The 21,273-nt window shown below is 33.1% G+C and overlaps 3 protein-coding genes across 6 annotated transcripts; all 3 read right to left on the bottom strand.

Moving 5' to 3' along the window:
• Window positions 1-3,457: 3,457 nt before the first annotated feature.
• Window positions 3,458-4,931, bottom strand: LOC130894799 (uncharacterized). The gene is made up of 2 exons (XM_057801786.1): window positions 4,173-4,931; window positions 3,458-4,117 (listed from the first exon to the last, which is right to left on the bottom strand). The coding sequence occupies exons 1-2, from the start codon at window positions 4,819-4,821 to the stop codon at window positions 3,609-3,611; spliced, it is 1,158 nt and encodes a 385-aa protein (XP_057657769.1). The 5' UTR covers window positions 4,822-4,931; the 3' UTR covers window positions 3,458-3,608.
• A 13-nt stretch (window positions 4,932-4,944) lies between these two features.
• Window positions 4,945-6,192, bottom strand: LOC130894798 (uncharacterized). Its single transcript, XM_057801785.1, has 5 exons — window positions 6,066-6,192; window positions 5,710-5,884; window positions 5,586-5,654; window positions 5,183-5,489; window positions 4,945-5,121 (listed from the first exon to the last, which is right to left on the bottom strand). The coding sequence occupies exons 1-5, from the start codon at window positions 6,140-6,142 to the stop codon at window positions 4,967-4,969; spliced, it is 783 nt and encodes a 260-aa protein (XP_057657768.1). The 5' UTR covers window positions 6,143-6,192; the 3' UTR covers window positions 4,945-4,966.
• A 4,459-nt stretch (window positions 6,193-10,651) lies between these two features.
• Window positions 10,652-20,974, bottom strand: LOC130894796 (ATPase family AAA domain-containing protein 2-like). 4 transcript variants are annotated; one of them, XM_057801781.1, is made up of 12 exons: window positions 20,642-20,974; window positions 20,365-20,516; window positions 19,304-19,573; window positions 18,539-18,730; window positions 17,710-17,885; window positions 17,033-17,177; window positions 16,488-16,842; window positions 16,355-16,435; window positions 14,774-14,953; window positions 12,920-13,162; window positions 12,116-12,264; window positions 10,652-10,783 (listed from the first exon to the last, which is right to left on the bottom strand). In XM_057801781.1, exons 1-12 carry the CDS (start codon window positions 20,847-20,849, stop codon window positions 10,721-10,723), a joined length of 2,214 nt encoding a protein of 737 aa, XP_057657764.1. In that variant the 5' UTR covers window positions 20,850-20,974; the 3' UTR covers window positions 10,652-10,720. The 4 variants fall into 4 exon arrangements, with proteins under 4 accessions (XP_057657764.1, XP_057657765.1, XP_057657766.1 ...); XM_057801782.1 differs by having other exon boundaries at window positions 12,920-13,147; XM_057801783.1 differs by lacking the exons at window positions 10,652-10,783; window positions 12,116-12,264 and adding an exon at window positions 12,518-12,576.
• Between the last annotated feature and the right edge of the window lie 299 nt (window positions 20,975-21,273).

The following is a 21,273-nucleotide window of genomic DNA, read 5'->3' as shown; positions in this document are numbered from 1 at the left end:
AAAACTAAAGGCAGTTTACACTAAATTGATTCGTCAATATATACTTGTCAAGACTGAAATATCTGAGTTCATAATGAGTTCGATGCAAATATCAGTCACTGATATGAAGCTTTTCATGAATTTTAGACAAACTAAATGAGAATAAAATATTATTTAATTTCATAACAGTAGGAGGACGAATTGAGGCCAAGGATTAATATACAATGAGAATGAGGATTTTTGAATAGTTCAAATTGATTTGATAAAACAGAATATATTTTTATATTGAAATTCAATTTTTATAGTTGATAATTAATTTCAAAATTGTTTATTGTAACTATTTTATCGAAAAAAAAAAATCGAATTATATTGAATTTTTTAGAAGATATAATTCAAAGAAAGAATAGCATTAAGAAAAATAATCTAGATAAATAAAACATAGGCATAAATTTAAATTTTTTATTTGTGCACACAGATATTAACATAAATTAATAAAATAAATTATGATGATTCTACTTTGAATTGTACCTTTATTTTATCCATGTTATAACTCACAAAATTACATTGCAAACGATAATCTAAAATTAAATTGCATGTAAGTTATTTTGAAAATGTTTAAAACTATAATAAGAAAGATTTTGATGAAAATGGGAGTTGAAATTCCATGAAAATCGATCTGAAACAAACAGAAATAAAGGCAGTACATTAAGTTAAGAAATGATGCTTCTACTTTCGTTAAAAACCTTATTTTTATTAATAAAAGAAAATTATAATTTAGGTCTGAAACATATGTCTATTAATTATATGTATACACAGATAAAAAAGATGATAATTATTGTCAAATCATATTTTCTCTTAATTTGTATCTCATGTAGTGAAAAATTCATCACTCGAGAATTTTTTCTAGCGATTTTAAAATAATATGTATTATATAATGAACTACACTTCCTTTTTAAATTATACACTGTGTATCATACAATTATCAATGAATAATATATGATGTTAACTAAAGATTTCTTTGTACAGTTTATATTTATTTAATAAAAGTAAACAGAAATAAATAAAATATAAAATGGTTTTCATTTATTCTCTTTCTATGCCCTTTCCCTATAATTTCCTGTGAAATAGTGAATAGAAAATCATCTCACTTGCTTGGAAATTATTCTTATTCTGGAATGATCGACGGGTATCAGGTAAAACAAGAAACTGCTGTTTTACATCAGATTAATTCATATTCATAAACCCTTGAGGATAGGCAACCAATCATACACTATGGTTAGAACTGGTTTTCGAATTTAGACGTAGAAGACTATTTATAGAAGATAAGACAAGTATGGAAAAACACGTGGTATCATGTATTTTCTCATGGAGATATCGAAAATAACATCAGTTTTTCAATTTGAGCGATGGTTTTCGTGAAAATTCAATTTTATCTTGATTCACCCACCGCCATCTGCCCGACAAGACACAAACTTTCCTCTCTACTCCACTATAAAGTGAGAACTGAGTGGAATTTAAATTGTGGTTCGGGCAATCTGGCACAGAGTACGCACGGAATTTTGTAGCGCCCGTCATATCAACATCCCGTTATACGACACTCATATATTATCTATGAAAAATTATAATTTATAGATAAATTTATTTCTACGAACATGTCTAAATTGAAATTCTGAATTAGTGCAGCTTCCAATCATCAATGGGTAGTGAAGATGTGATTATATTAATACATGATTTTTTCAAATAGTTCAGATTCATAGATAATTACTTTCTTCTTTCATTTTTACTATCGGCTCAACAAATTGACCATCAGGGAAGAAAGACTTATTTTATAATTTTTACATAAATTTATTTCTACGACCATATCTAAATTGAAATTCTGAATTAGTGCCGCTTCCAATGTACTTTATGAATTAATACTTGGGACAATCAATAAAAATATATGCTTCACTATTACTTCCTGGTATATCTATATGTAAAAACACAGATAATTCAGTTTTGTCCAATAACTGTCTTTAGTTTTGTCAGCAGTAGTTGGTTGAACCGCCTGCTTGGTATTCTTTTCCAGGATTTTTCACTAGGTTTAGCTTTGTGTAATTTCTATTTCGAGGATTTTACTAGGCACTTATCACTATCTTTTTCACGAAAAGTTTCAAATCACTGGCGAATATCGCGATTACAGTAATCGTACTTTCTTCGTTATCCTAAATTCCTATGTTGGAGGAGATTCACATAAATTTAATATTCATTTGGATTTCTAGTAATCAAGTCATTGTTCTATTTTTATGGAAATAGAATATTGTTTGTTTCACATTCTTGCAGAAGCGTTTCACTCTAAAAAGTATGATCTAAAAATGTAAACATTGTTTTCAAACCACAATAACAAAACGACAGTTAGTTTCCTGTCACCCTGATACAAAAATGGTGTCTACTGGTTGCCTAGATATCAATTTATTGTCTACCTCCTCTCATTTCTGTTATCCTAATGAAAATTTGAACTTTTCGGTGATTTTAAGAGTCTTTGTCGAGTAAGTGAGGTTATGATGTGGAGTTTATTATCACAGACCACACCAGACACGCAACTCAATAATCTGGAAGTGGCAGACGAGAGAAACAGTTGTTGTTCTTCTCTCTCATCGCGATATAAAACGTACCTAGGTGGCGCTCTTGGCCGACGAATAGCGGGATTTTTAATTTTGAATTAAAATTTAATTTAAAATGTTTTTAAACATGTAGAAAAATAATTGAAACAAAAATTGAGCTTTGTCAAATTGTATTTGCATAAGTACAACAAAGATTCACAATAATAATAATGCTATGCCACATCTTTTCATAACAAACACAGACTGAATGAGAACTAGTAACATTAGATCATAGGGATTCCAAGAAAACTGAAACAAAACGTTATGCAAGAGGACAAAGTTGTTTGTAAATGTGGACCCAATGAATCAGAATTTGATGGTACTGTAGGTGTATGAATTGTCCAAGAAGTAGACATTTAATGGTATTGTTATTATTTATGCAAAATTTTTCTTTTTGTGCGTACTGACATTTGCCGGCTGGCTTCAGATCTTAAATTTCGGACAAGTCTTGTACAGTACCATGGGATTCCGATTCTACATATACTTTTAAGTAAAAAATCTTTCAAAAAATAAAAATGTTCCTCACAAGTAATAAATGAGAAATCAATTTCTTGGTTAAGCAAATTTGTTGCTAAATCTTGTAGGTTATTCTTTTCGCAAATAATCGGTAGCTTATTCTCTAAAACTGTAATACCAATACCAACCGCAATAACAAACTGTTTAGAAGGATAAAACAATTTATTCTTAGAATTTGAGAATTCCTTACTGGAAATAAATTGATTACATGGCTCAGTGTCATCTGAGCTCAAGATGTAACTGCATCTATCGCAAACAAAGTTTGAAAATAATTTTTTAATTATAAAACCGCTGACATAAGCAACCGATAATGTCTGAAGAGAACCAATTTCTACAGCATTTGCAATGTCAACAGCAAATGCACTAGAGTTGCTGTAATTACTTAGTGAGGTGCCTGCAATTTCAATACTTGATTCGTTCATACTTTCAACGGATTCTGAAACACCAGCAGCAGGTTCTAACAAGGAACGTAAATTACTTAAAAAGAGTTAATTCATCTTCCTCGCAATTTGTTCCCTTCAAACCCTGATTTGTGAGTCCATTAATAATTTGTGTTTTCAGAGACCCGATAAACTGTGTCACAGTAGGATTTTCATTAGAACCACAGCCTGCACGAATATTTCCAAAAAGGTTTTCAAGTCCATCCTGATTTATACATTTTGTTTTCAAAGTTTTGACCCCTTGCGTTTTTAGAAATTTCCACAGTTCAGTGGTGGCTCTCAAGGTATGTAGCCATCCTCGCTGTGATGGCGGTTTCCAATGATGGGCATTAAATTCATCGTCTGGTTTTCTTATAAATCTATATTGATTTACTCTTCTGAATGCATCTTCCCAAAACGAAGTGTGGCCTGATTCTTCGGAAACGATGCATTTAAACGGCTTGCCATCAGGTGCAACTCTAGCTGAAGCATTTAGGCTGTCAAATAACTCATCCATTTCTTGAATAAAGGTTGCAGTAGCTAATGATCGTGGTGGCAAAATGTCTAAAACAATAAAAATAATTAATTAGTTATTAATAATTGTGAGGGAGCCACTTACTTTGCTGCACTAAATTATATAAATATACAGACACTGTTCGGCTCAAGGTTTGTGCAGCAACTTTAACTTTCATAGCTGTTTGGCCTACTGGATATAAATAAAAATCTTTTAACTTATGTAGACTGCGAAAGATCAGTGGATTTTTCTTGTCTTGCTCATAAGCAATTTTTATATCTGACCACCTGGCTTGCATTAATTGTTGTTGAGTAGCAACGGATACAGTGGGAAGCAAAATATTATATTTCCGAAATAGGTTCCGAAAACATTTCAATAGATGTGGCACATCAAATATGGTAAATATTTTCAATTCATTGTGCACAAAGTAAGGATTATTAATGTCTGATTCCATGTCTTTTATAGCTCTCACGTTAGCAGTGCCCATGTCACAAATGGTGGTCACTATGGGAATGTGAGCCTTACTCGCAGCATCTAACACCTCTCTCAGTACACTCTGCAATTTCTGTGCAGAAACGCCGTTGGCTGTAAAGTAATAGGCAAGAGGTTGTTTCCATGCTCGGCAAATTCCTTGGGCAAAGAAGACTAGGGCATATCTTGCCAACTGCCTGGTTCTCTTACCGCTTCCACAATCTTCCAGACCTTCGATACAGTCAGCCGATGGATTATATTTTATATGTTCCCTTATTGCCATCTCATCAAAGGCCAGCGTGCAAAAACGATCCTTTTCATCAAATCGTTGAAGGCAGTGCCCCAGATGAAGGAAAAGGCGTTCATTAATTCCCACATCGAAAGGAATGCTCTGCAGTAATGAAAAAGTGTTCTTCTTGATGGAAGTACTAGAGACGTTCTAATAAAGCATAGCATTTTGGGCTTCGTTTATAAATCGCTAAAGACATTATTTTGTCATCCAGTGTCCACCGTCTTCCATGTGGCGAGCGCTTGGCACAACGAATCTGAGACATCATAAAGTTAGATATGGTAGATGGCATGCCTGCAAGGAAAAAAATTATTAGTTTAGAAGTAAATACAAATTATAATTACTTGTTGTTTACCTTTGAAACAATTATTCATTGCTATATTTTCTAAAGTTTTAATCCTTTTCCCTTTTTGTTTGCAAACTTTTTGTAATTTTCTTATGCGACCCTGCTTCCTCTTCACAATAACCATCAACTTTTGCTTTCTTGGTGTTATCTGTGTTGAACACAAGCCTTCAACGTCCTTAAAAAGAGTCCTTCTACATCTAACTGTACTTGAAATTGGTGTGACAGCCCGTTGGGATGGTGACTGCGAGGAATTTGTTTTCTCATGTTCAGTAACTTCACTGTTTGCATTACTTAATGATTTGGTATCCAAAAGAGTCTAAGAAATTGAATTTCAATTAACACCTAAGTTATGTTTTATTGCATAAAGCAAGATAAAAGCAAATCATCTAGAATAATATGTAAAATTCAGTACCTGTGGTTCTGGCTTTATTATATATTGGGATATAATGTTTACTTTTTTATTTGCTATCTGGTCCAGTCCCTAAAATTATTATTTTCATTGTAAAATACAAACCTAATTAATATTAGAATACAACCTTCATAACATGGTCCTTCTGGACTTCCAGAATTGTGGGCACTGCATCAGCTTTCAAACGTAAAACTGAGGTACACGGCACAAATCTATCTTTTGTGAAATGCTCATTGCAGATTCTAACATGGCCACATAGTGGTCTATATTTCATTCCCATAGCTTCCTGCCATATTTGCGACCTGTAACACACATGTAATTATTGTACATTGTAAAATAGCAACCTGTTTTTTAGTTTCATCTGGTACAGCTCGATTTTAATCTTTGCAGTAAGGAAACCTCAGTAATAAAAAACCAAACATTCATCTAACATGCATAAACGTATGGGTACTTACACAACAAGATAATAAATTTTCTGTTTACCTGTCTGCGCTACGGGGAAAGCAAAATAAATGCTTTACGTCGTCTTCAGAATTACCGCACACAATACAAAATCTCATTTTCCGGTGAATGATGATTATTGAAACCACACAAACCCACAAATAGAATCCAAGTGCATGTAGCGTGATGAACAAAACAGAACGGCGGGGTTTTACATGTGTCATTTCACATTCCATTTATTAATGTCAATTATGGTAGTGACATCTGTGTGCAAATAATGTAACTTTCGGAAGATTTCTGTAAATACAAAAGCGCCTCTACAAACGTTTTGTAGTAAGTGTGATAAAGACAGATAAATACGATTTGTAATGTACTGAACAATGATGAAAAAAACTGCCTTCTTTTTGGATCTACTTTCCCGTCTGGTGTGGTCTGTGTTTATTATTATAAATACACAAAGTTCATAGATTTTCTTTCATATTTCGAACATATCAAACACACTTTTCTCCTAGAGAATTAAGTACAAAAAATCGTAAGTAATAATTATAATTGCATTATTTTCTTTCTGGATTTGAATACATAATTTTTAACATCAACTTAACTGATACTTTCTTCTCTTGTTAAAAAACAGTTACTCTTAAATTAAAATCAAATTCGGGGTTGAGTTTAATTTACTTTAAGAATAAATGTAAAAAGAACGAAATCCTACAGATCCTTTTGCAAACAAAACATTGTGAAGAAGATCTTGTAAGTAAGCTTTTGTCTACTCGAGCTGCTTCATTGTTTTATCAAGTATCTACGTAATTGTGTTGAAGAAATAGTCAATTTTTCACTACATGAGATACAAATTAAGAGAAAATATGATTTGACAATAATTATCATCTTTTTTATCTGTGTATACATATAATTAATAGACATATGTTTCAGACCTAAATTATAATTTTCTTTTATTAATAAAAATAAGGTTTTTAACGAAAGTAGAAGCATCATTTCTTAACTTAATGTACTGCCTTTATTTCTGTTTGTTTCAGATCGATTTTCATGGAATTTCAACTCCCATTTTCATCAAAATCTTTCTTATTATAGTTTTAAACATTTTCAAAATAACTTACATGCAATTTAATTTTAGATTATCGTTTGCAATGTAATTTTGTGTGTTATAACATGGATAAAATAAAGGTTCAATTCAAAGTAGAATTATCATAATTTATTTTATTAATTTATGTTAATATCTATGTGCACAAATAAAAAATTTAAATTTATGTCTCTGTTTTATTTATCTAGATTATTTTTTTTAATGTTATTCTTTCTTTGAATTATATCTTCTAAAAAATTCAATATAATTCGATTTTTTTTTCGATAAAATAGTTACAATAAACAATTTTGAAATTAATTATAAACTATAAAAATTGAATTTCAATATAAAAATATATAAATAACATCTGCAGTGTGTAATGAGAAAAAATGTTTAACCAAAATTAGTGGATAATAGAGAAGAGTATAAACTGCATTCAAATTATCTTCATTTATATATTTCTTCAATATCTTCTATACTATTTATCTGAACTATGAAGGATGTTTCCAATATAAAGCTATTTGGTCCTTTTGACAATTTCATTTGAAGATTGAAATTTTATGGAACATTTATTTTCTATTTATATAACACCTTTGATTTGATATCTAGACAGTGTTTCGATGCTGCTGAGTATTTCTAAATTACTTTTACCACAGAGGTAAAAAATCCTATAGGTATGTATGAGAAGGACGAATAAAATATTGTTACCACATTATCGATTTCTGTTTTATCAAATCAATTTGAACTATCCAAAAATCCTTATTCTCATTGTATATTAATCCTTGGCCTCAATTCGTCCTCCTACTGTTATGAAATTAAATAATATTTTATTCTCATTTAGTTTGTCTAAAATTCATGAAAAGCTTCATATCAGTGACTGATATTTGCATTGAACTCATTATGAACTCAGATATTTCAGTCTTGACAAGTATATATTGACGAATCAATTTAGTGTAAACTGCCTTTAGTTTTGTGAGCAGCACTTGGTTGTACAACATCTTTAGTATTCTATTAAAGGCTTTCACTTCACTTAGTTTCGATTTTGAATCAAGTCTACTGCTTCATCTGCCTGATGGTCAGCTTCTTCATTATCCTGAATTCCAATATGGGAAAATTCCTCACATCAGTGAACTTTTATTTGAAATTCCAGTAGTCAAAACATTTCGATAGAAATGGATGACAGTTGTAAACTCATTAGATGGGATTTACTAAATATACTCAATATGCTTGTTCAACTATTCAATGAAGTTTCATATAGTATTCAATATTAATTTTCCTTCTTAGTTTTTGAAAAGCACTCCTCTGTACCTATGGTTTATGTAAAATTTGTGTTGTCAGGAAAATCGCTTAGATTATGTATTGGGTTCTAAATATTATTAGGTACTTACAATTTTTTCAAGTACTATTTGCTTCTTAAGGTAAAGCATTAACTTGGAGTAATGTTTACAAGCACTAAAGGATATAGTCACTGCGAGTCAATCCATAGCTTAGCGTTATATACACATAAGTATTACTGTTTTGAGACAGTTATATTGTTAAATTTTTTCATATTCTTACGGTATTATTTTAAAGTATTTAATATGATTTGAAAAACTAAACATTCTTCTGACGTTCACAATAACAAAATTTTGACAGCTATTTTTAATAACTCTTCGTTTTGTGTTATCCTGATACAAAAATGGTGTCTATTGGTTGCCTAGATACTAAATTATTCTTGTTCACCTCCTCGCTTCTCTATTATCCTAATAGAAAATCTGAACAAAAATGGCCGCTCTTAAGTGTGATTTATACGAGGTTATTTTGAAGTAGAAAAAAATGGGAAAAGTTGAAGGGAAAATTATATAAAAAAACGTATGGAAATTAAGTAAAACCACCGATGAATTGCTTTTCACGTTATTTTCTAAATTATTTGTCATATTCAAGTATTAAATGTATTTTGAAATTGAAAATACATATAGGTACGGAAAAATTGGTAAAAATTATTTCCTTTATCTCAATCTCGTATTTCTTCTTGAGTTTCCAAAATAAATTCAATCTAAGACTTTTATTTACTTTTTGAAAATTAATTTTCACAAATAGAGTCGTTAAACAATCAAAAATTCAATAAATATTTCTATATTTTTTACTTCACGTGAAACTTAAGTGATTTCTGACCCGACACCTGCTTTAAGTATAAAAATATTCAGTACATATTTCACACGTCTCGCACACTATAATACCTCGACGACCTACTTAATTTGCAGTGAAACAGATAAATGATACAAAAAAATTGATTCTGGTTAAGGAGATGAATTATTATTGAATTATTGAAGTTAAATCGCGTGGAAAAGTTGTAAATTCCGTTATAAAATACTATTAGCCCATTTCCTTTAACTACTTCGATATATTTATAATTTTCTTGCCACTATTTCTATTAGAGCTACGCCCATGTAGAAAAATATTTCAAACTACGAAATGTGTTAAGAAAATTAAAGAATTGGAACATGAGAACAAATTTTTCCTAACTGGATATTTAAATAAAACGCTGGTGATTCCATTTGTGCCTCGACTGTTCGACTCATTAGAGTTTAAATCATCAAATTAAAATTCTCGGATTCTCAGCTACAAGAATATGATTTTAATTATTATTGAAACACAAATATTTCAATAGTATATTGTACATTTGTTAACAATTTGAACTTGGAAGCTCTGGTAAACCTGTTTCCGTTTATTTTGAGTTCAAAGTTTGTTCTTTGAGTCCAGTAATAAAAACTAAAAAAAAACTAGTAAAGCTGAAATGTTCAATTTGTCTAGCCTTCGCCAACAATTTAATATGTCTTAATCCAATTTTGGATCAATAAATATAGTTTAAAATATTAAAAAACACGCCTTTAAAGCACATCTAACTAAAAAGTAGAAAATAATTTTTAAATTAAGCTCAAAAATGGAATTATTGTAAAAAAATTATCGAACGTTCGATGTACGAGAAATATGGAACAAAGCGCCCCATTATTCTCAACTTTTTAGCTTGATATGCTTCGAAAGCGTGTTTTTTGGTTTTTCAAACTATATTCATTTAATTGATACTACCCTCGTATAATGGCTTCGCTGCTTATATACCTACATCTCATCGAAACTTATATAGGGCCGTAAAGATGTAGTTGGTAAGGTCGTCGAAGTACTCAATTTACAACAAGGTGATCGGAGGTTTCAACTTTTTATTAAATATGTCACTTGCTCTTAATCCAAAGAAAGGTTGCAAACAAACCCACATACAGAGGAAGCTAATATAAGCGTGTTAATTGTGTTAAAATAATTCAATGTCAATTAATATTTGTGTGATAAAACCAGACAACATTCTGTAAGCTGAAGATAACACTAAAAATAAATAAAAATATAAATATGTATTTAGAAATACTATTTATTTTATTTTTAGTAAGAAAAAAGTGCCCCATGTTCGTTTTATAAAAAGAAAAAGAGAAAATTTTTTAATAAATAAATTCGGAAACTTCGGAAATTACAAGTTTTACTTGTAATACCATGAATAATTCCGTATTGCTTATAATGAATAAAATTTCTCTTGTGTCAATACATATTTTTTATTGGAACAAAACAGTATCGTTGGCAGATGAATCAATTAGGTTTAAACAGCTTCTGTCGAAACGCGGTACGAGTTTTCTATCTGCCTCAATACGTTTCCCAAATTCTGAAATATATTAAAACATATATTTATTTATTTGATAAATTTACTTGTGCACAAAAATTGTCCTGTTTTTTTAAGGAAACATTTTACTACGTTTTTATTCTTATTTCTTTGAGATATTTTTTCCTTTCTTTAGGATTGTGTAGATCGAAATTTTATGATCTCATTAAGGTGAGATATCACGAAATTATTTGGTCTACAGATCCAACCTTTTGGCTTCTTTTCTGATTTCCACTACTAATCTATATCTAGAATCATTAATTCCTTTCTTTTCTTCTTATTTCTTTGGGTTATTTTGTTTTCTCCCTTCAGAATTAGTCTGCAGACGCGGAAGCAGTTTTTATATACAGAGTGTTCACCATATTGAATAAAAGTTTTCATAAATAATTTTAGCCATGTAAAAGTCGATTAAAAGTATACAGGATGTATAGTTACATAATTAACTCCTTCCTTTTTTTCTTATTTCTTTGGGTTATTTTGTTTTCTCCCTTCAGAATTCGTATGCAGACGCGGTAACAGTTATTTATATACAGAGTGTTCACAATATCGAATAAACGTTTTCATAAATAATTTAAGCCATGTAAAAGTCGTTTAAAAGTATACAGGATGTACAGTTATATAATTTACTCCTTCCTTTCTTCTTATTTCTTTGGGTTATTTTGTTTTCTCCCTTCAGAATTCGTATGCAGGCGCAGAAACAGTTTTTATATACAGAGTGTTCAGCATATCGAATAAAAGTTTTCATAAATAATTCAAGCCATGTAAAAGTCGTTTAAAAGTATACAGGATGTACAGTTATATAATTTACTCCTTCCTTTCTTATTTCTTTGGGTTATTTTGTTTTCTCCTTTCAGAATTCGTATGCAGACGCAGAAACAGTTTTTATATACAGAGTGTTCACCATATCTAATAACAGTTTTCATAAATAATTTAAGCCAAGTAAAAGTCGTTTCAAAGTATACAGGATGTATAGTTATATAATTAACTCCTTCCTTTTCTTCTTATTTCTTTGGGCTATTTTGTTTTCTCCCTTCAGAATTAGTCTGCAGAAGCGAAAACAGTTATTTATATACAGAGTGTTCACCATATCGAATAAAAGTTTTCATAAATAATTTTAGCCATGTAAAAGTCTTTTAAAAGTATACAGGATGTATAGTTATATAATTTACTCCTTCCTTTTCTTCTTATTTCTCTGGGCTATTTCGTTTTCTCTTTTTCAGAATTCGTATGTAGACGCAAAAACTGTTTTTAAATACAGAGTGTTCACAATATCGAATAAAAGTCTTAAAAAATAATTCAGATTATGTAATATATGATGAAATACTAAATGTTTACCTCGATAAGGGAGTCTATGGAATGTTGATGGATTCCGATACACGTTGAAATGACATCGTACATCAGTTCCAGTTGAGCTACGGCCATGTTATTGGCTGTCACGCGAGCTGCGTGTTTCCATAAATTATAAATTTTCTCCATGTAATTTTCTAAAATAAATTTACAGAATTTGGTTTTTGTTTAATTTTATCGCCCTTATCACTTCCCGATACATCATGTAAACCATACGAATCCTTGAAGAGGGTTTGATAGTTATTTAATTAAAAAATAAAACATTTCTTGCAAGTACCTGGCCCAAAAAACAGAAATTTGGAAAAAAATATATTTATTATGAAACGTTATCACCTTTTAGCTCCATTGAATTTTCCCAACGATGTTTAAAAAGCGCAGCAGTTTCGATCTTGTTTAGTTCCAAATTCAGAGCATTGTTGCCGTTTTAGCACAGTTGTCTTTAGAATCTACTGATAATTTTACGGTTTAGGTTGTTTGAAAAAATGTACGTAAAAGCCTAATTTGAGAAGAAAATCGATAAAAAAAGTGTATACACTCGGGGAGACTACGTTGAAAATAGAAATGATTTTGGAAACCACTTTTCGAATAACTCACGGATGTGCAGAAAGAGATTGTTTTCACGGTTCTTTTGTAGAAAGAAGTATGGTATGTATGGAGCTAAAAGGAGATTAAGTTGAGCTAGGAGCTTCGGAGACAATCTTCGTACTTTTTTGATGGATTATGTATACAATTTTTGTTTTATTCGAATTTATCGAATACGAACGGAAAAATTTTGTATTCAATTATACTTACTGTCCGTTTCTCCGCTACTTATCGTATAATTCGACGATTTATAATTAATCGTCTGTTTCATATCTTCTACAGTATCGTAAAAATACATATCCATGTTTGTTTCACTTGAATTTACGCGTACGCCCAAACTTCTTTGATTCAATAGATCCGATAAAACTCTTGTAAAATATTGTTTATTTTTCAAAGATTCCCTCGAAGACGATATACTGATCGGGTTGTTGTTTTGTCCTGGAATTAATTTGTCTTTTTTCTTTGGTAAAATGAGTTTATTCTCAAGATATGTGAGGACGGTTTGACGCCCAAGTGACTTTTCAATGATACGCGTATGATATTGTAAGAAAAATTGGTCTAGGTAGTTGAAAATTGTTTCAAATAACCTTTTGGAAGTTTATTTAACATTGGAAGTCCATTTTTATATCAGGTTTGGCCCTGACATAGGAAAGATTCCTCTGCACGACTGGAGTTGTGCTGGATTTACAAGAAAACCTGCAGCATCGACGATATTTATACGAAAAGACAAAGAGAGGTTCGTTGGGTTGTTTGTGTTTGAAGGGTGACATTATTCATGTTGGGTGGGGGGGAGGGGAGAGAGGAATACATCAGGTTTGGCCCTGATAAAGGAAAATTCCCTCTGCATGACTGGAGTTGTGGTGGATTTAGGATGATAGAAAAAAAGTCCCAAACGGTTCTTCGTAGAATGTACTTTTATCTCTCTCTTTCATTACGTACTGCGCTTGCGTGACTCATATTCAATCGAAAGGTGACATATGAATCGTAATATCTTTCTTTCCGAATGCCGGACTGTCCTAATTGGGTACACGCTTAAAATATGCCAACTCGATCTGTAATTCCTCTATGATTCAAATAAATATATCTGTCAACTTGTGACATTTGACATTAGAAACTTTGAGCGATCTAACGAATTGTCAAAATCACCTGATGCCCATTTGAAGAAATGACTGCTGTGGGGTAAACAAGTGCTTTCACCGTCAGTTTTGTCGAGTTATTTGTGGGATTTTAGATCTTTATTTCAAGTGGCTTTGTCAGTTTTTTTTCGATTATACAGTGTTTTACTTAGTGCAGGTAAAAGGTAAAAACAATTTAAAAAGTGAATAAATTGCAAACTTGTCGAATGCGTACAGGATTCTGACTGAAGCTCTTTCCGTATAATAAAGAGGAAGTTAACGTCACCTAAAGAAGTACGAACTAATATTTGATAAACTTAAACGCAACAGTGGAAAGCTCACTTGCAGCATACTCAGTCGCAGCTGTCTTAGTTTCCCAGAAACAAATCTAAAAAGTATCTTTGGATACATCTCAGTACCCGTAAAAACCAAGTAAAACTAACATGGGGACATGTCAGAAAATCGATTGTTTACCCTTTGCCATTTTGATGTAGATCAGATTACTTAATGGCGGAAACTAACTCACTCAAACGTCAAACCGAACTCGCAAGGCTGTTTTACATAGAATAAAACAAAAACGAATCAATAAGAAGGTTAGATTTAACCATGGACAAAGAAGTTGTGCCTGAGTAATATATAATGAATTTAACCATAGATATAGTAAAACTATATGTAGTTATCTCTGTGGAAAGTTTTCCTATTAATTCTCTTCTTCTCTTTAAGTCGAAACTTTTATATCAGTTTGAGACATTTTTCAAAACAACTAGACTGAGTGGTCGTTCGAATAAAATTGATCGAAATAACGATCTAGTATTACTATGTCTATGAATATGACCAACGTTTTGAAGTCAAAAGTCACTAGATTTGATTGAACTGCACGTTTCCTTATTTCATGTCAAGCGACCAGCTTATTATTATTAGTAAATGAAGTTGTTTCGAAAATACCTACTTTTTAATCTTTTATGTAAGTCTTGTAGACTGGTATCGCTATTTGAGGTTATGCTGATATAAGATTTATTCGTTTTGTTAAAATTTTTGCTAGTGGAATGATTTGAACGATCTCTCTTCTTTCTTTTACTTCTCGGTGTACTATCGGGAGTTCTATACGAATCCGATAAATATCCCAAACCTAAATAGTTTAAAATTATATACAAAAGCGAAAAAACATATACAGTGCGTCCAATAATCAACGCGAATATTATTTTTGACGTTAATTTATAAGAAGATAAATCTTGACCCTGCCACCGCTTCCCTGGGGCGCGTCTACGTGGACATAAGATGCCAAGGTCGGCGAAAACACTCGTGCCGAGGGATGAATGGTTCCTGACCTCTAATTAAGTGTCTGTGGGAAACCTGATGGAACTCCAAGGGCTTCAGAAGAAAATGCACCAAGATAAATCCTCCTTTTCCTTTCCCGAGGGCTGTGACCGAACAGGTAGCACAGAATTTAAACATTAGAGGAAAAAATTGACGTTGGTGAATGGATCCAACCATCGCTTCCCTCAGACGCGTCTGCATAAGGTGCAAAGGTATGAAATGGTACCTGAGCTCTAATCAAGTGTCCAGAACAATACCTGTGGGAAACCTGGTGGAACTCCAATGGCTTCAGAAGATAAGGGACCATGATAAATCCTCCTTTCCCTTCCCGAGGGCTTTGATCAAACAGGTACCACAGAATTTAAACATTAGAGGAAAAAATTGACGTTGATGAATGGATCCAGCCATCGCTTCCCTAGGACACGTCTACATAAGGTGCAAAGGTATGAAATGGTAACTGTCATGTTTCTAGAACAATATCTGTGGGAAACCTGGTGGAATTACAAGGGCTTTAAAAGTTAAGGGACCATGATAAATCACCCTTTCCCTTCCCGAGAGCTCTAAGCAAACAGGTACCACGGAACCTTATATACCCAAAGCATCGAAGATCTACCGATGTTGAAGCTCTATTGACAATCGTATATTCACTAAGTTCTCTCATGGTACTGATCATTCACTCAAAAATTACGAGGGTTGTACCAAAATTAAGCGTCTTAACTGTGCTCGCAAGTTTCTTGGGGGTAAATGACAAAAATAAGTCGTTGGACTCATTGGCCTCATTCTGGTAAAAAGCAAGCAAAGAAATTCAAACAAATGGGGTCGGAAGAAGGTAGTCCGCATCGGTTTCATGTAACCTGAGGTGACAATAAACTAATGGAGAGTGTGGCTTTTCACGGTCGATCCCAAGAAGTTTCGAAAAAATTGTTGGATGCTTCATCAATCGTTCATCTTGGACTTAGCCCCCGGCGATTATCACCTCTTCCTCTAAAGTAAGATTTAGATGGCAAACATTTGAAGAGCGCTTTTATAACCGGATTGGCGGGGGAATTCTTCGATTTCACGCGCAACCGCGTTAATGGATCTGAGCGGTTCGCGGACGTTTGCGGTAAACGTGTAAACGTAGCTTAATTCTTTGTCTTTAAACAAAAAGAGACAACAAACAATAAAGTTATTAAAGGGACATGTAAAATGATCGAATTGATGATTTCTGTACCTAATTTTTCGCATTCCTCGTCGATTTTTGTTTTCTTTTTTCTTTTCCTACCGTTTTCTTGAACTTCGACATCTTTTTCACCTGAAAATTCACGAAGTAATTATATTATCAAGTGCTTGAAATAAATTTATACACTTGATAATTTTCGTTTTGGAATTTCTTGAATTTTCCCAAACGGAATAGAGACTTGAATTTTCCTCGTCAAAAAATAACGGCGCCAAGAAATCTTCGCGTTCTTTCTGATTGGGATTTTCGATTTTCACAAGCACAGTGCTGTTATTATAAAAAAAATTATGTAGCGGTTTGGGCACGTCGACCCTGCAGGTTGCCATGGTTAAAATTGGCAGCCCCGCGTGGATTTCCTCTAAAGTAGAAACTATAGTGTGTTGTTGGCATTCGTCAATGAAATCCCACCATTCGTCAACTCTTGAAAGGAGAATAATCGCTGGATAATGTACTTGAACATTTATAAAATTAGTTTTCATTTCCTGTAAATAAATAACTGTATTAATTATTCAAATCAAATTAGTAGACCTGTAACTTTTACAGGGACAATCTGTACAATCTAAAGATAACAAAAATTAGTTTTGCAATCGATTTTTTAACAAAAGACAGAATTATATTCGACTTTAGAACTTTTGTTTTTTTTTATATATAAAAAATAACTTTTCTACTTACGCTGAATACTCTGGTATCGTAAACAAATGACGGTACATGTTCCAAGTTCTTCAGCAAAGATGGAACCAGATGAGTGTTCAAGCCTTGCATATTCTTACCAATCAGTAAAATTCTACCCGCATACCGTTTTTCGCCAATCGTAAATCTAAAATAATATCTTTTACGAGGGAGGTTTTTGGTGTACTAACATCCATGAACGTTAAGAATGTACCAGTGTCTGATGCACGACATAAAATTATCCGTTTTTTGGTCAAAGTGCCTTTCCAAGACACAAGTGTTAGGCCGAGAACTGGTGACAAACCCCATTTTACAGTTGGCAGTACTGATCAAATAATTTATGAATCGTAAAATTTAAGCTAGATGGATGCCAAGACTTCTGAGTTTTGATCAGAAGGTTGCAGTGAAACTTTTCTATAGAGCAAGTCGACGTTGAACGAATTGGGTTGGGAAACATCCTCCTTATAGTCCCGATTTGTCACCACGCGACTATTTTTTATTTGGTCTATTGAAAGAGACACTTAGGGGAGTTTGATTCGAAGTGACAACTCGAGAGATTTTTATGAATAAAGCATTCGAAAGCTTCTGGAAAGTTGGTAAAAGTGTGTATAGAATGTGACGGGAACTGTCTAGAAAAACTGTGAAAAATTCCAGCTCTGTAACTATCTTAACGTTCTTACTTATATCCTTCCTGTAGAAAATGGGGCCACAATATTTTGATATATTTAATAATTCTATTATGTTGTCTTTTCAATAAAGGTTCGATGATTGAACTCAAATTTCGAATGTTTAAACCTTGTTTCATTGATGACGGTATCAAATTCAATCTTGCTTGTAGAAAATCGCATTCGTCAACCTGAAAAATGTTCAGTCGATCAAATTGGTCTAACGCTGACGTCACTATATAGTAAACGCAAGCTTTATAGAATCTAAGAGGCTAAAAACTATTCAATTAATGGATGACGACAACAAAAGCTTCACACAATGAAATCCCCAGATCAAGTGAAAAGCTTCTATAAGTCGAAATCAATAAATAAACCAGACTGTATCTTCAATTGGTAAAAAGATCGAAATTCAGAGTGTAAACATCAAGATTTAGCACCTACGAAGACAAACAAGAAGCAACTACCAGGAAAGAAGTTCATACTAGCCTGGAGGCACAAGGTCCGCTATTGCAACAGCCCCAAAAACTGAAGCTCCAATTAGTTGTCGACAGTCAGAATCAATTTACAATAGGAAGAAACTTCTCAAGATGTCAACCGCGAAACTTGACAGCTCGAATCAATTGGTAGCAGCAAGCAATTTCTGAAGATGTTAACCTCGAAAATTGACAGTTAGTAGTAAACAATTTACGTAGATGTCAACCGCACGAATTGGCCAAATATCAGCCTAAGAGGCTAAAAACTATTCAATTAATGGACGACGGCGACAAAAGCCTCACACAATGAAATCCCCAGATCGAGTGAAAAGTTTCTAAAGGACGAAATCAATAAATAAACTATACTGTACCTTCAAGGCATCCATTTCTATTTTGATATTGAATCCTTTTTTATCGATGGTGGGATAAACCCTTTTTAAACAACACAGTACAGCTTCTGAGCATAAAGCTTGTATATCAGATCCGCAGAATCCAGGTATTAAATCCGCTAATTTCGTTATAAATTTCTGTGTAGGTTTTTGTTTCCAGTTGTTTACGTGGACCTTGGAAATCAGTTACGTTAATGGCAGTTTGGATATTTTCTCGACAGTCGGGTCAACCCAAAATTTGAGTCATAACCAACGCATTTATATCAAGTTTCGTTTTAAGTAAAAAAAATGTCTCAAGTTTGTACCAAAACTAATGCTTGAAAAAGAGGTGATAATCACTAGGGACTAAATTCGGGCTGTAACAGACCACCCAAATGTCTTTAGAAGCTCTTTGTGGGGTGAGGTCAAGAGTTGTCGTGAAGAAGTACTACTCCATTCGTTAGTAGTTCTCTACAAGGGTTCTGAAGTCGTTTATTATCGTACTAGGTTGGATGAAGTCTATGAGAATGACCTCCTTCGACCACAAAACACAGTCGCCATAAACTGTCCTGTCGACTGCGTTTGTTTGAATTTCTTCGGTGTTTGTGAATCGGAGCGACGCCAATAACGAGATTGTTAATTTTTTTTTCACTAATTTTGGTACAAACTTCGTAATTGAGATTAATACTAGCAGCTAATCTATCGAGTATTGACATTCGGTTTACCCCTGTTTACCCTTTACTGTTTTAATTCTAATTCATAGCTTACTTGGATTATTTCTTTTCTGGCTTCGACTCCGGGTAGTGGAAAATAAAGTTCTTTATCGAATCTCCCTTTCCGACGTAGAGCTGGGTCAATGGCTTCGATGCGATTGGTAGCTCCAATAACTACAACACCAGGTTTGGAATCCAAACCATCCATTAAGGATAATAGAGTTGCCACAACGCTAGCATGGATATGATCATTTTTATCGGTTCTTGTTGGAGCTAATCCGTCCAATTCGTCAAAGAATATAACGGACGGTCTGCTCTTGGTCGCCTTAAAAAAACCGGAAATATATGAAGCTGGTTTCGTTATTTATTCACCAGGAAATGCTACGCGAGTTGTTTCTATGTTTTGAAAGCTGCTGGATCCAAATCAGTCGATCGTTTATCCCCATAACGCTAGAGTCAATCTAACTAATACGTTAGTTGAAGGTTAAAGTGCCAATTATAAGCTGGGGTTGCTTGACGACGAAGATTCCTTACCTAGATTAACCGTTGATACTGGAAATTCTTTGAAGAAGACAAATTGATTCAATGTGTTGTACAGATAACCAGATTTTAGATACCTCTAGGTCTACTAGCCCAGATGATAATGCCCTATCAATTCCTCCCACGATAGGGAGCCAGCGATGGTGGTAGGTGGTTGGTAACCACCCAATTACTGATAAGGGATGAATGGATTTGTGATGATGTCAGAGGACTACTCCAAGGAGGTATTTGGAATCATCATCCATAACTGATGCATTTGATGTTGATCCCGACGAGGCAAGTGGGCATCGGAATACCCAGAGCGATTTATGAGTTTTTGGCTTGTTAAGTGACAAGTTCAACTTGTTGCTTCAATCCAATTTATAATAGTAGAGCTGGAAAATGTCTCAAATTAAATTACGAAATTTTTCACCGACGCAAATTAAAAACAGAATAGAAGCTGTTTCTTCCTACAGCTGCCCTTGACGAGGAGAAACAATTGACGGATTTGGATTCACCGATCTCGAAAATTTGGGGATTCCGAAGAATAACTTATTTTTTCATTTCGCGTGACTGTATAATCGATTGAATATTAACCTTTTCGAATAAGTTTCTCAAATTTTTCTCGGATTCTCCTACCCACTTATCGAGAACGTCGGCTCCTTTTCTTTGGAAAAACGAGACTTTTCCGATGCCTTCTTTATTGAGTTCGGCAACTAAAGCTCCTGCTACCAAAGTTTTACCAGTTCCTATAACATTTATTTTAATTTAAATCTGATAAAAGATCAGTGTGAACCTCGTTTCAAATCAATCTGAAATAATTTTTTTGGACCCAATTTTTCATTATAAATCGTTTCGGATTTATTAAATTTACCTGGAGGGCCGTAGAAGAGAACTCCTCTGGGGGCTTTAATTTTGAAATGTGTAAATATATTGCCGTGTAGAAGTGGGAATATAACCACTTCACGTAAGGTTTTCAGATGGTGATCCAGTCCACCAATTCTAGAAAAATCTACTATATCCTTCGAAGAACGAACTTTCCGTAGTACACGGTTTTCTTTATTTTGATTCACAAGAGACATTTTGATATACGGTAATTTTTAAATCAAAAATTTTGTAGATTTTATTGAGATGACAGACGTCATGACATATAACTTGGCGGTAATTTGTTATTTGGGAACTGCCCGAAGCCATTTCATGTTGACACTCGACACTAGCTTAGAATGTCAAATGAGGTCACGTGGTTCAATTTTGACATCTTAAATTAATGCGGCGTCAAAACTAAACACTGTTTAGATTATTATAGAGAGTTTTTTTACAGCGTTTTGAAGCTCGACGCTGCATGAATTTAAGATGGCACTCTAGTCGATGTTATATTACGTAACCTCATTTGACGCACTAAGCTAAGCGAGTATCAATATGTAATTACATCTTAAATCATTGCACTCTTAGATCTGTTGTTTGAGGTTTTTATATAAAAAATAAGCGAGGACATCTGATTCCGAT

The sequence above is a fragment of the Diorhabda carinulata genome, chromosome 6, assembly GCF_026250575.1.
Source record: "Diorhabda carinulata isolate Delta chromosome 6, icDioCari1.1, whole genome shotgun sequence".
NCBI classification, from domain to species: domain Eukaryota; kingdom Metazoa; phylum Arthropoda; class Insecta; order Coleoptera; family Chrysomelidae; genus Diorhabda; species Diorhabda carinulata.
The sequence above is the reverse complement of the archived record's forward strand: the minus strand, read 5'-3'. Positions and strand labels throughout refer to the sequence as shown.

Bases quoted from the DNA above. Each gene is read 5' to 3' on its own strand.
- LOC130894798 (XM_057801785.1), bottom strand. From the start codon at position 6,142: ATGAGATTTTGTATTGTGTGCGGTAATTCTGAAGACGACGTAAAGCAT. The intron at 5,655-5,709 runs GTTGTATTCTAA...TAATAATTTTAG, and splicing joins AGAAGGACCATGTTATGAAG to GGACTGGACCAGATAGCAAA. The intron at 5,122-5,182 runs GTAAACAACAAG...TTTTCCTTGCAG, and splicing joins AATGAATAATTGTTTCAAAG to GCATGCCATCTACCATATCT.
- LOC130894799 (XM_057801786.1), bottom strand. From the start codon at position 4,821: ATGGCAATAAGGGAACATATAAAATATAATCCATCGGCTGACTGTATC. The intron at 4,118-4,172 runs GTAAGTGGCTCC...TTATTGTTTTAG, and splicing joins ATATAATTTAGTGCAGCAAA to ACATTTTGCCACCACGATCA.
- LOC130894796 (XM_057801781.1), bottom strand. From the start codon at position 20,849: ATGTCTCTTGTGAATCAAAATAAAGAAAACCGTGTACTACGGAAAGTT. The intron at 17,886-18,538 runs GTACAGTATAGT...AACATTTTTCAG, and splicing joins TAGAAATGGATGCCTTGAAG to GTTGACGAATGCGATTTTCT. The intron at 12,265-12,919 runs GTAAGTATAATT...AATTTATTTTAG, and splicing joins AAGTAGCGGAGAAACGGACA to AAAATTACATGGAGAAAATT.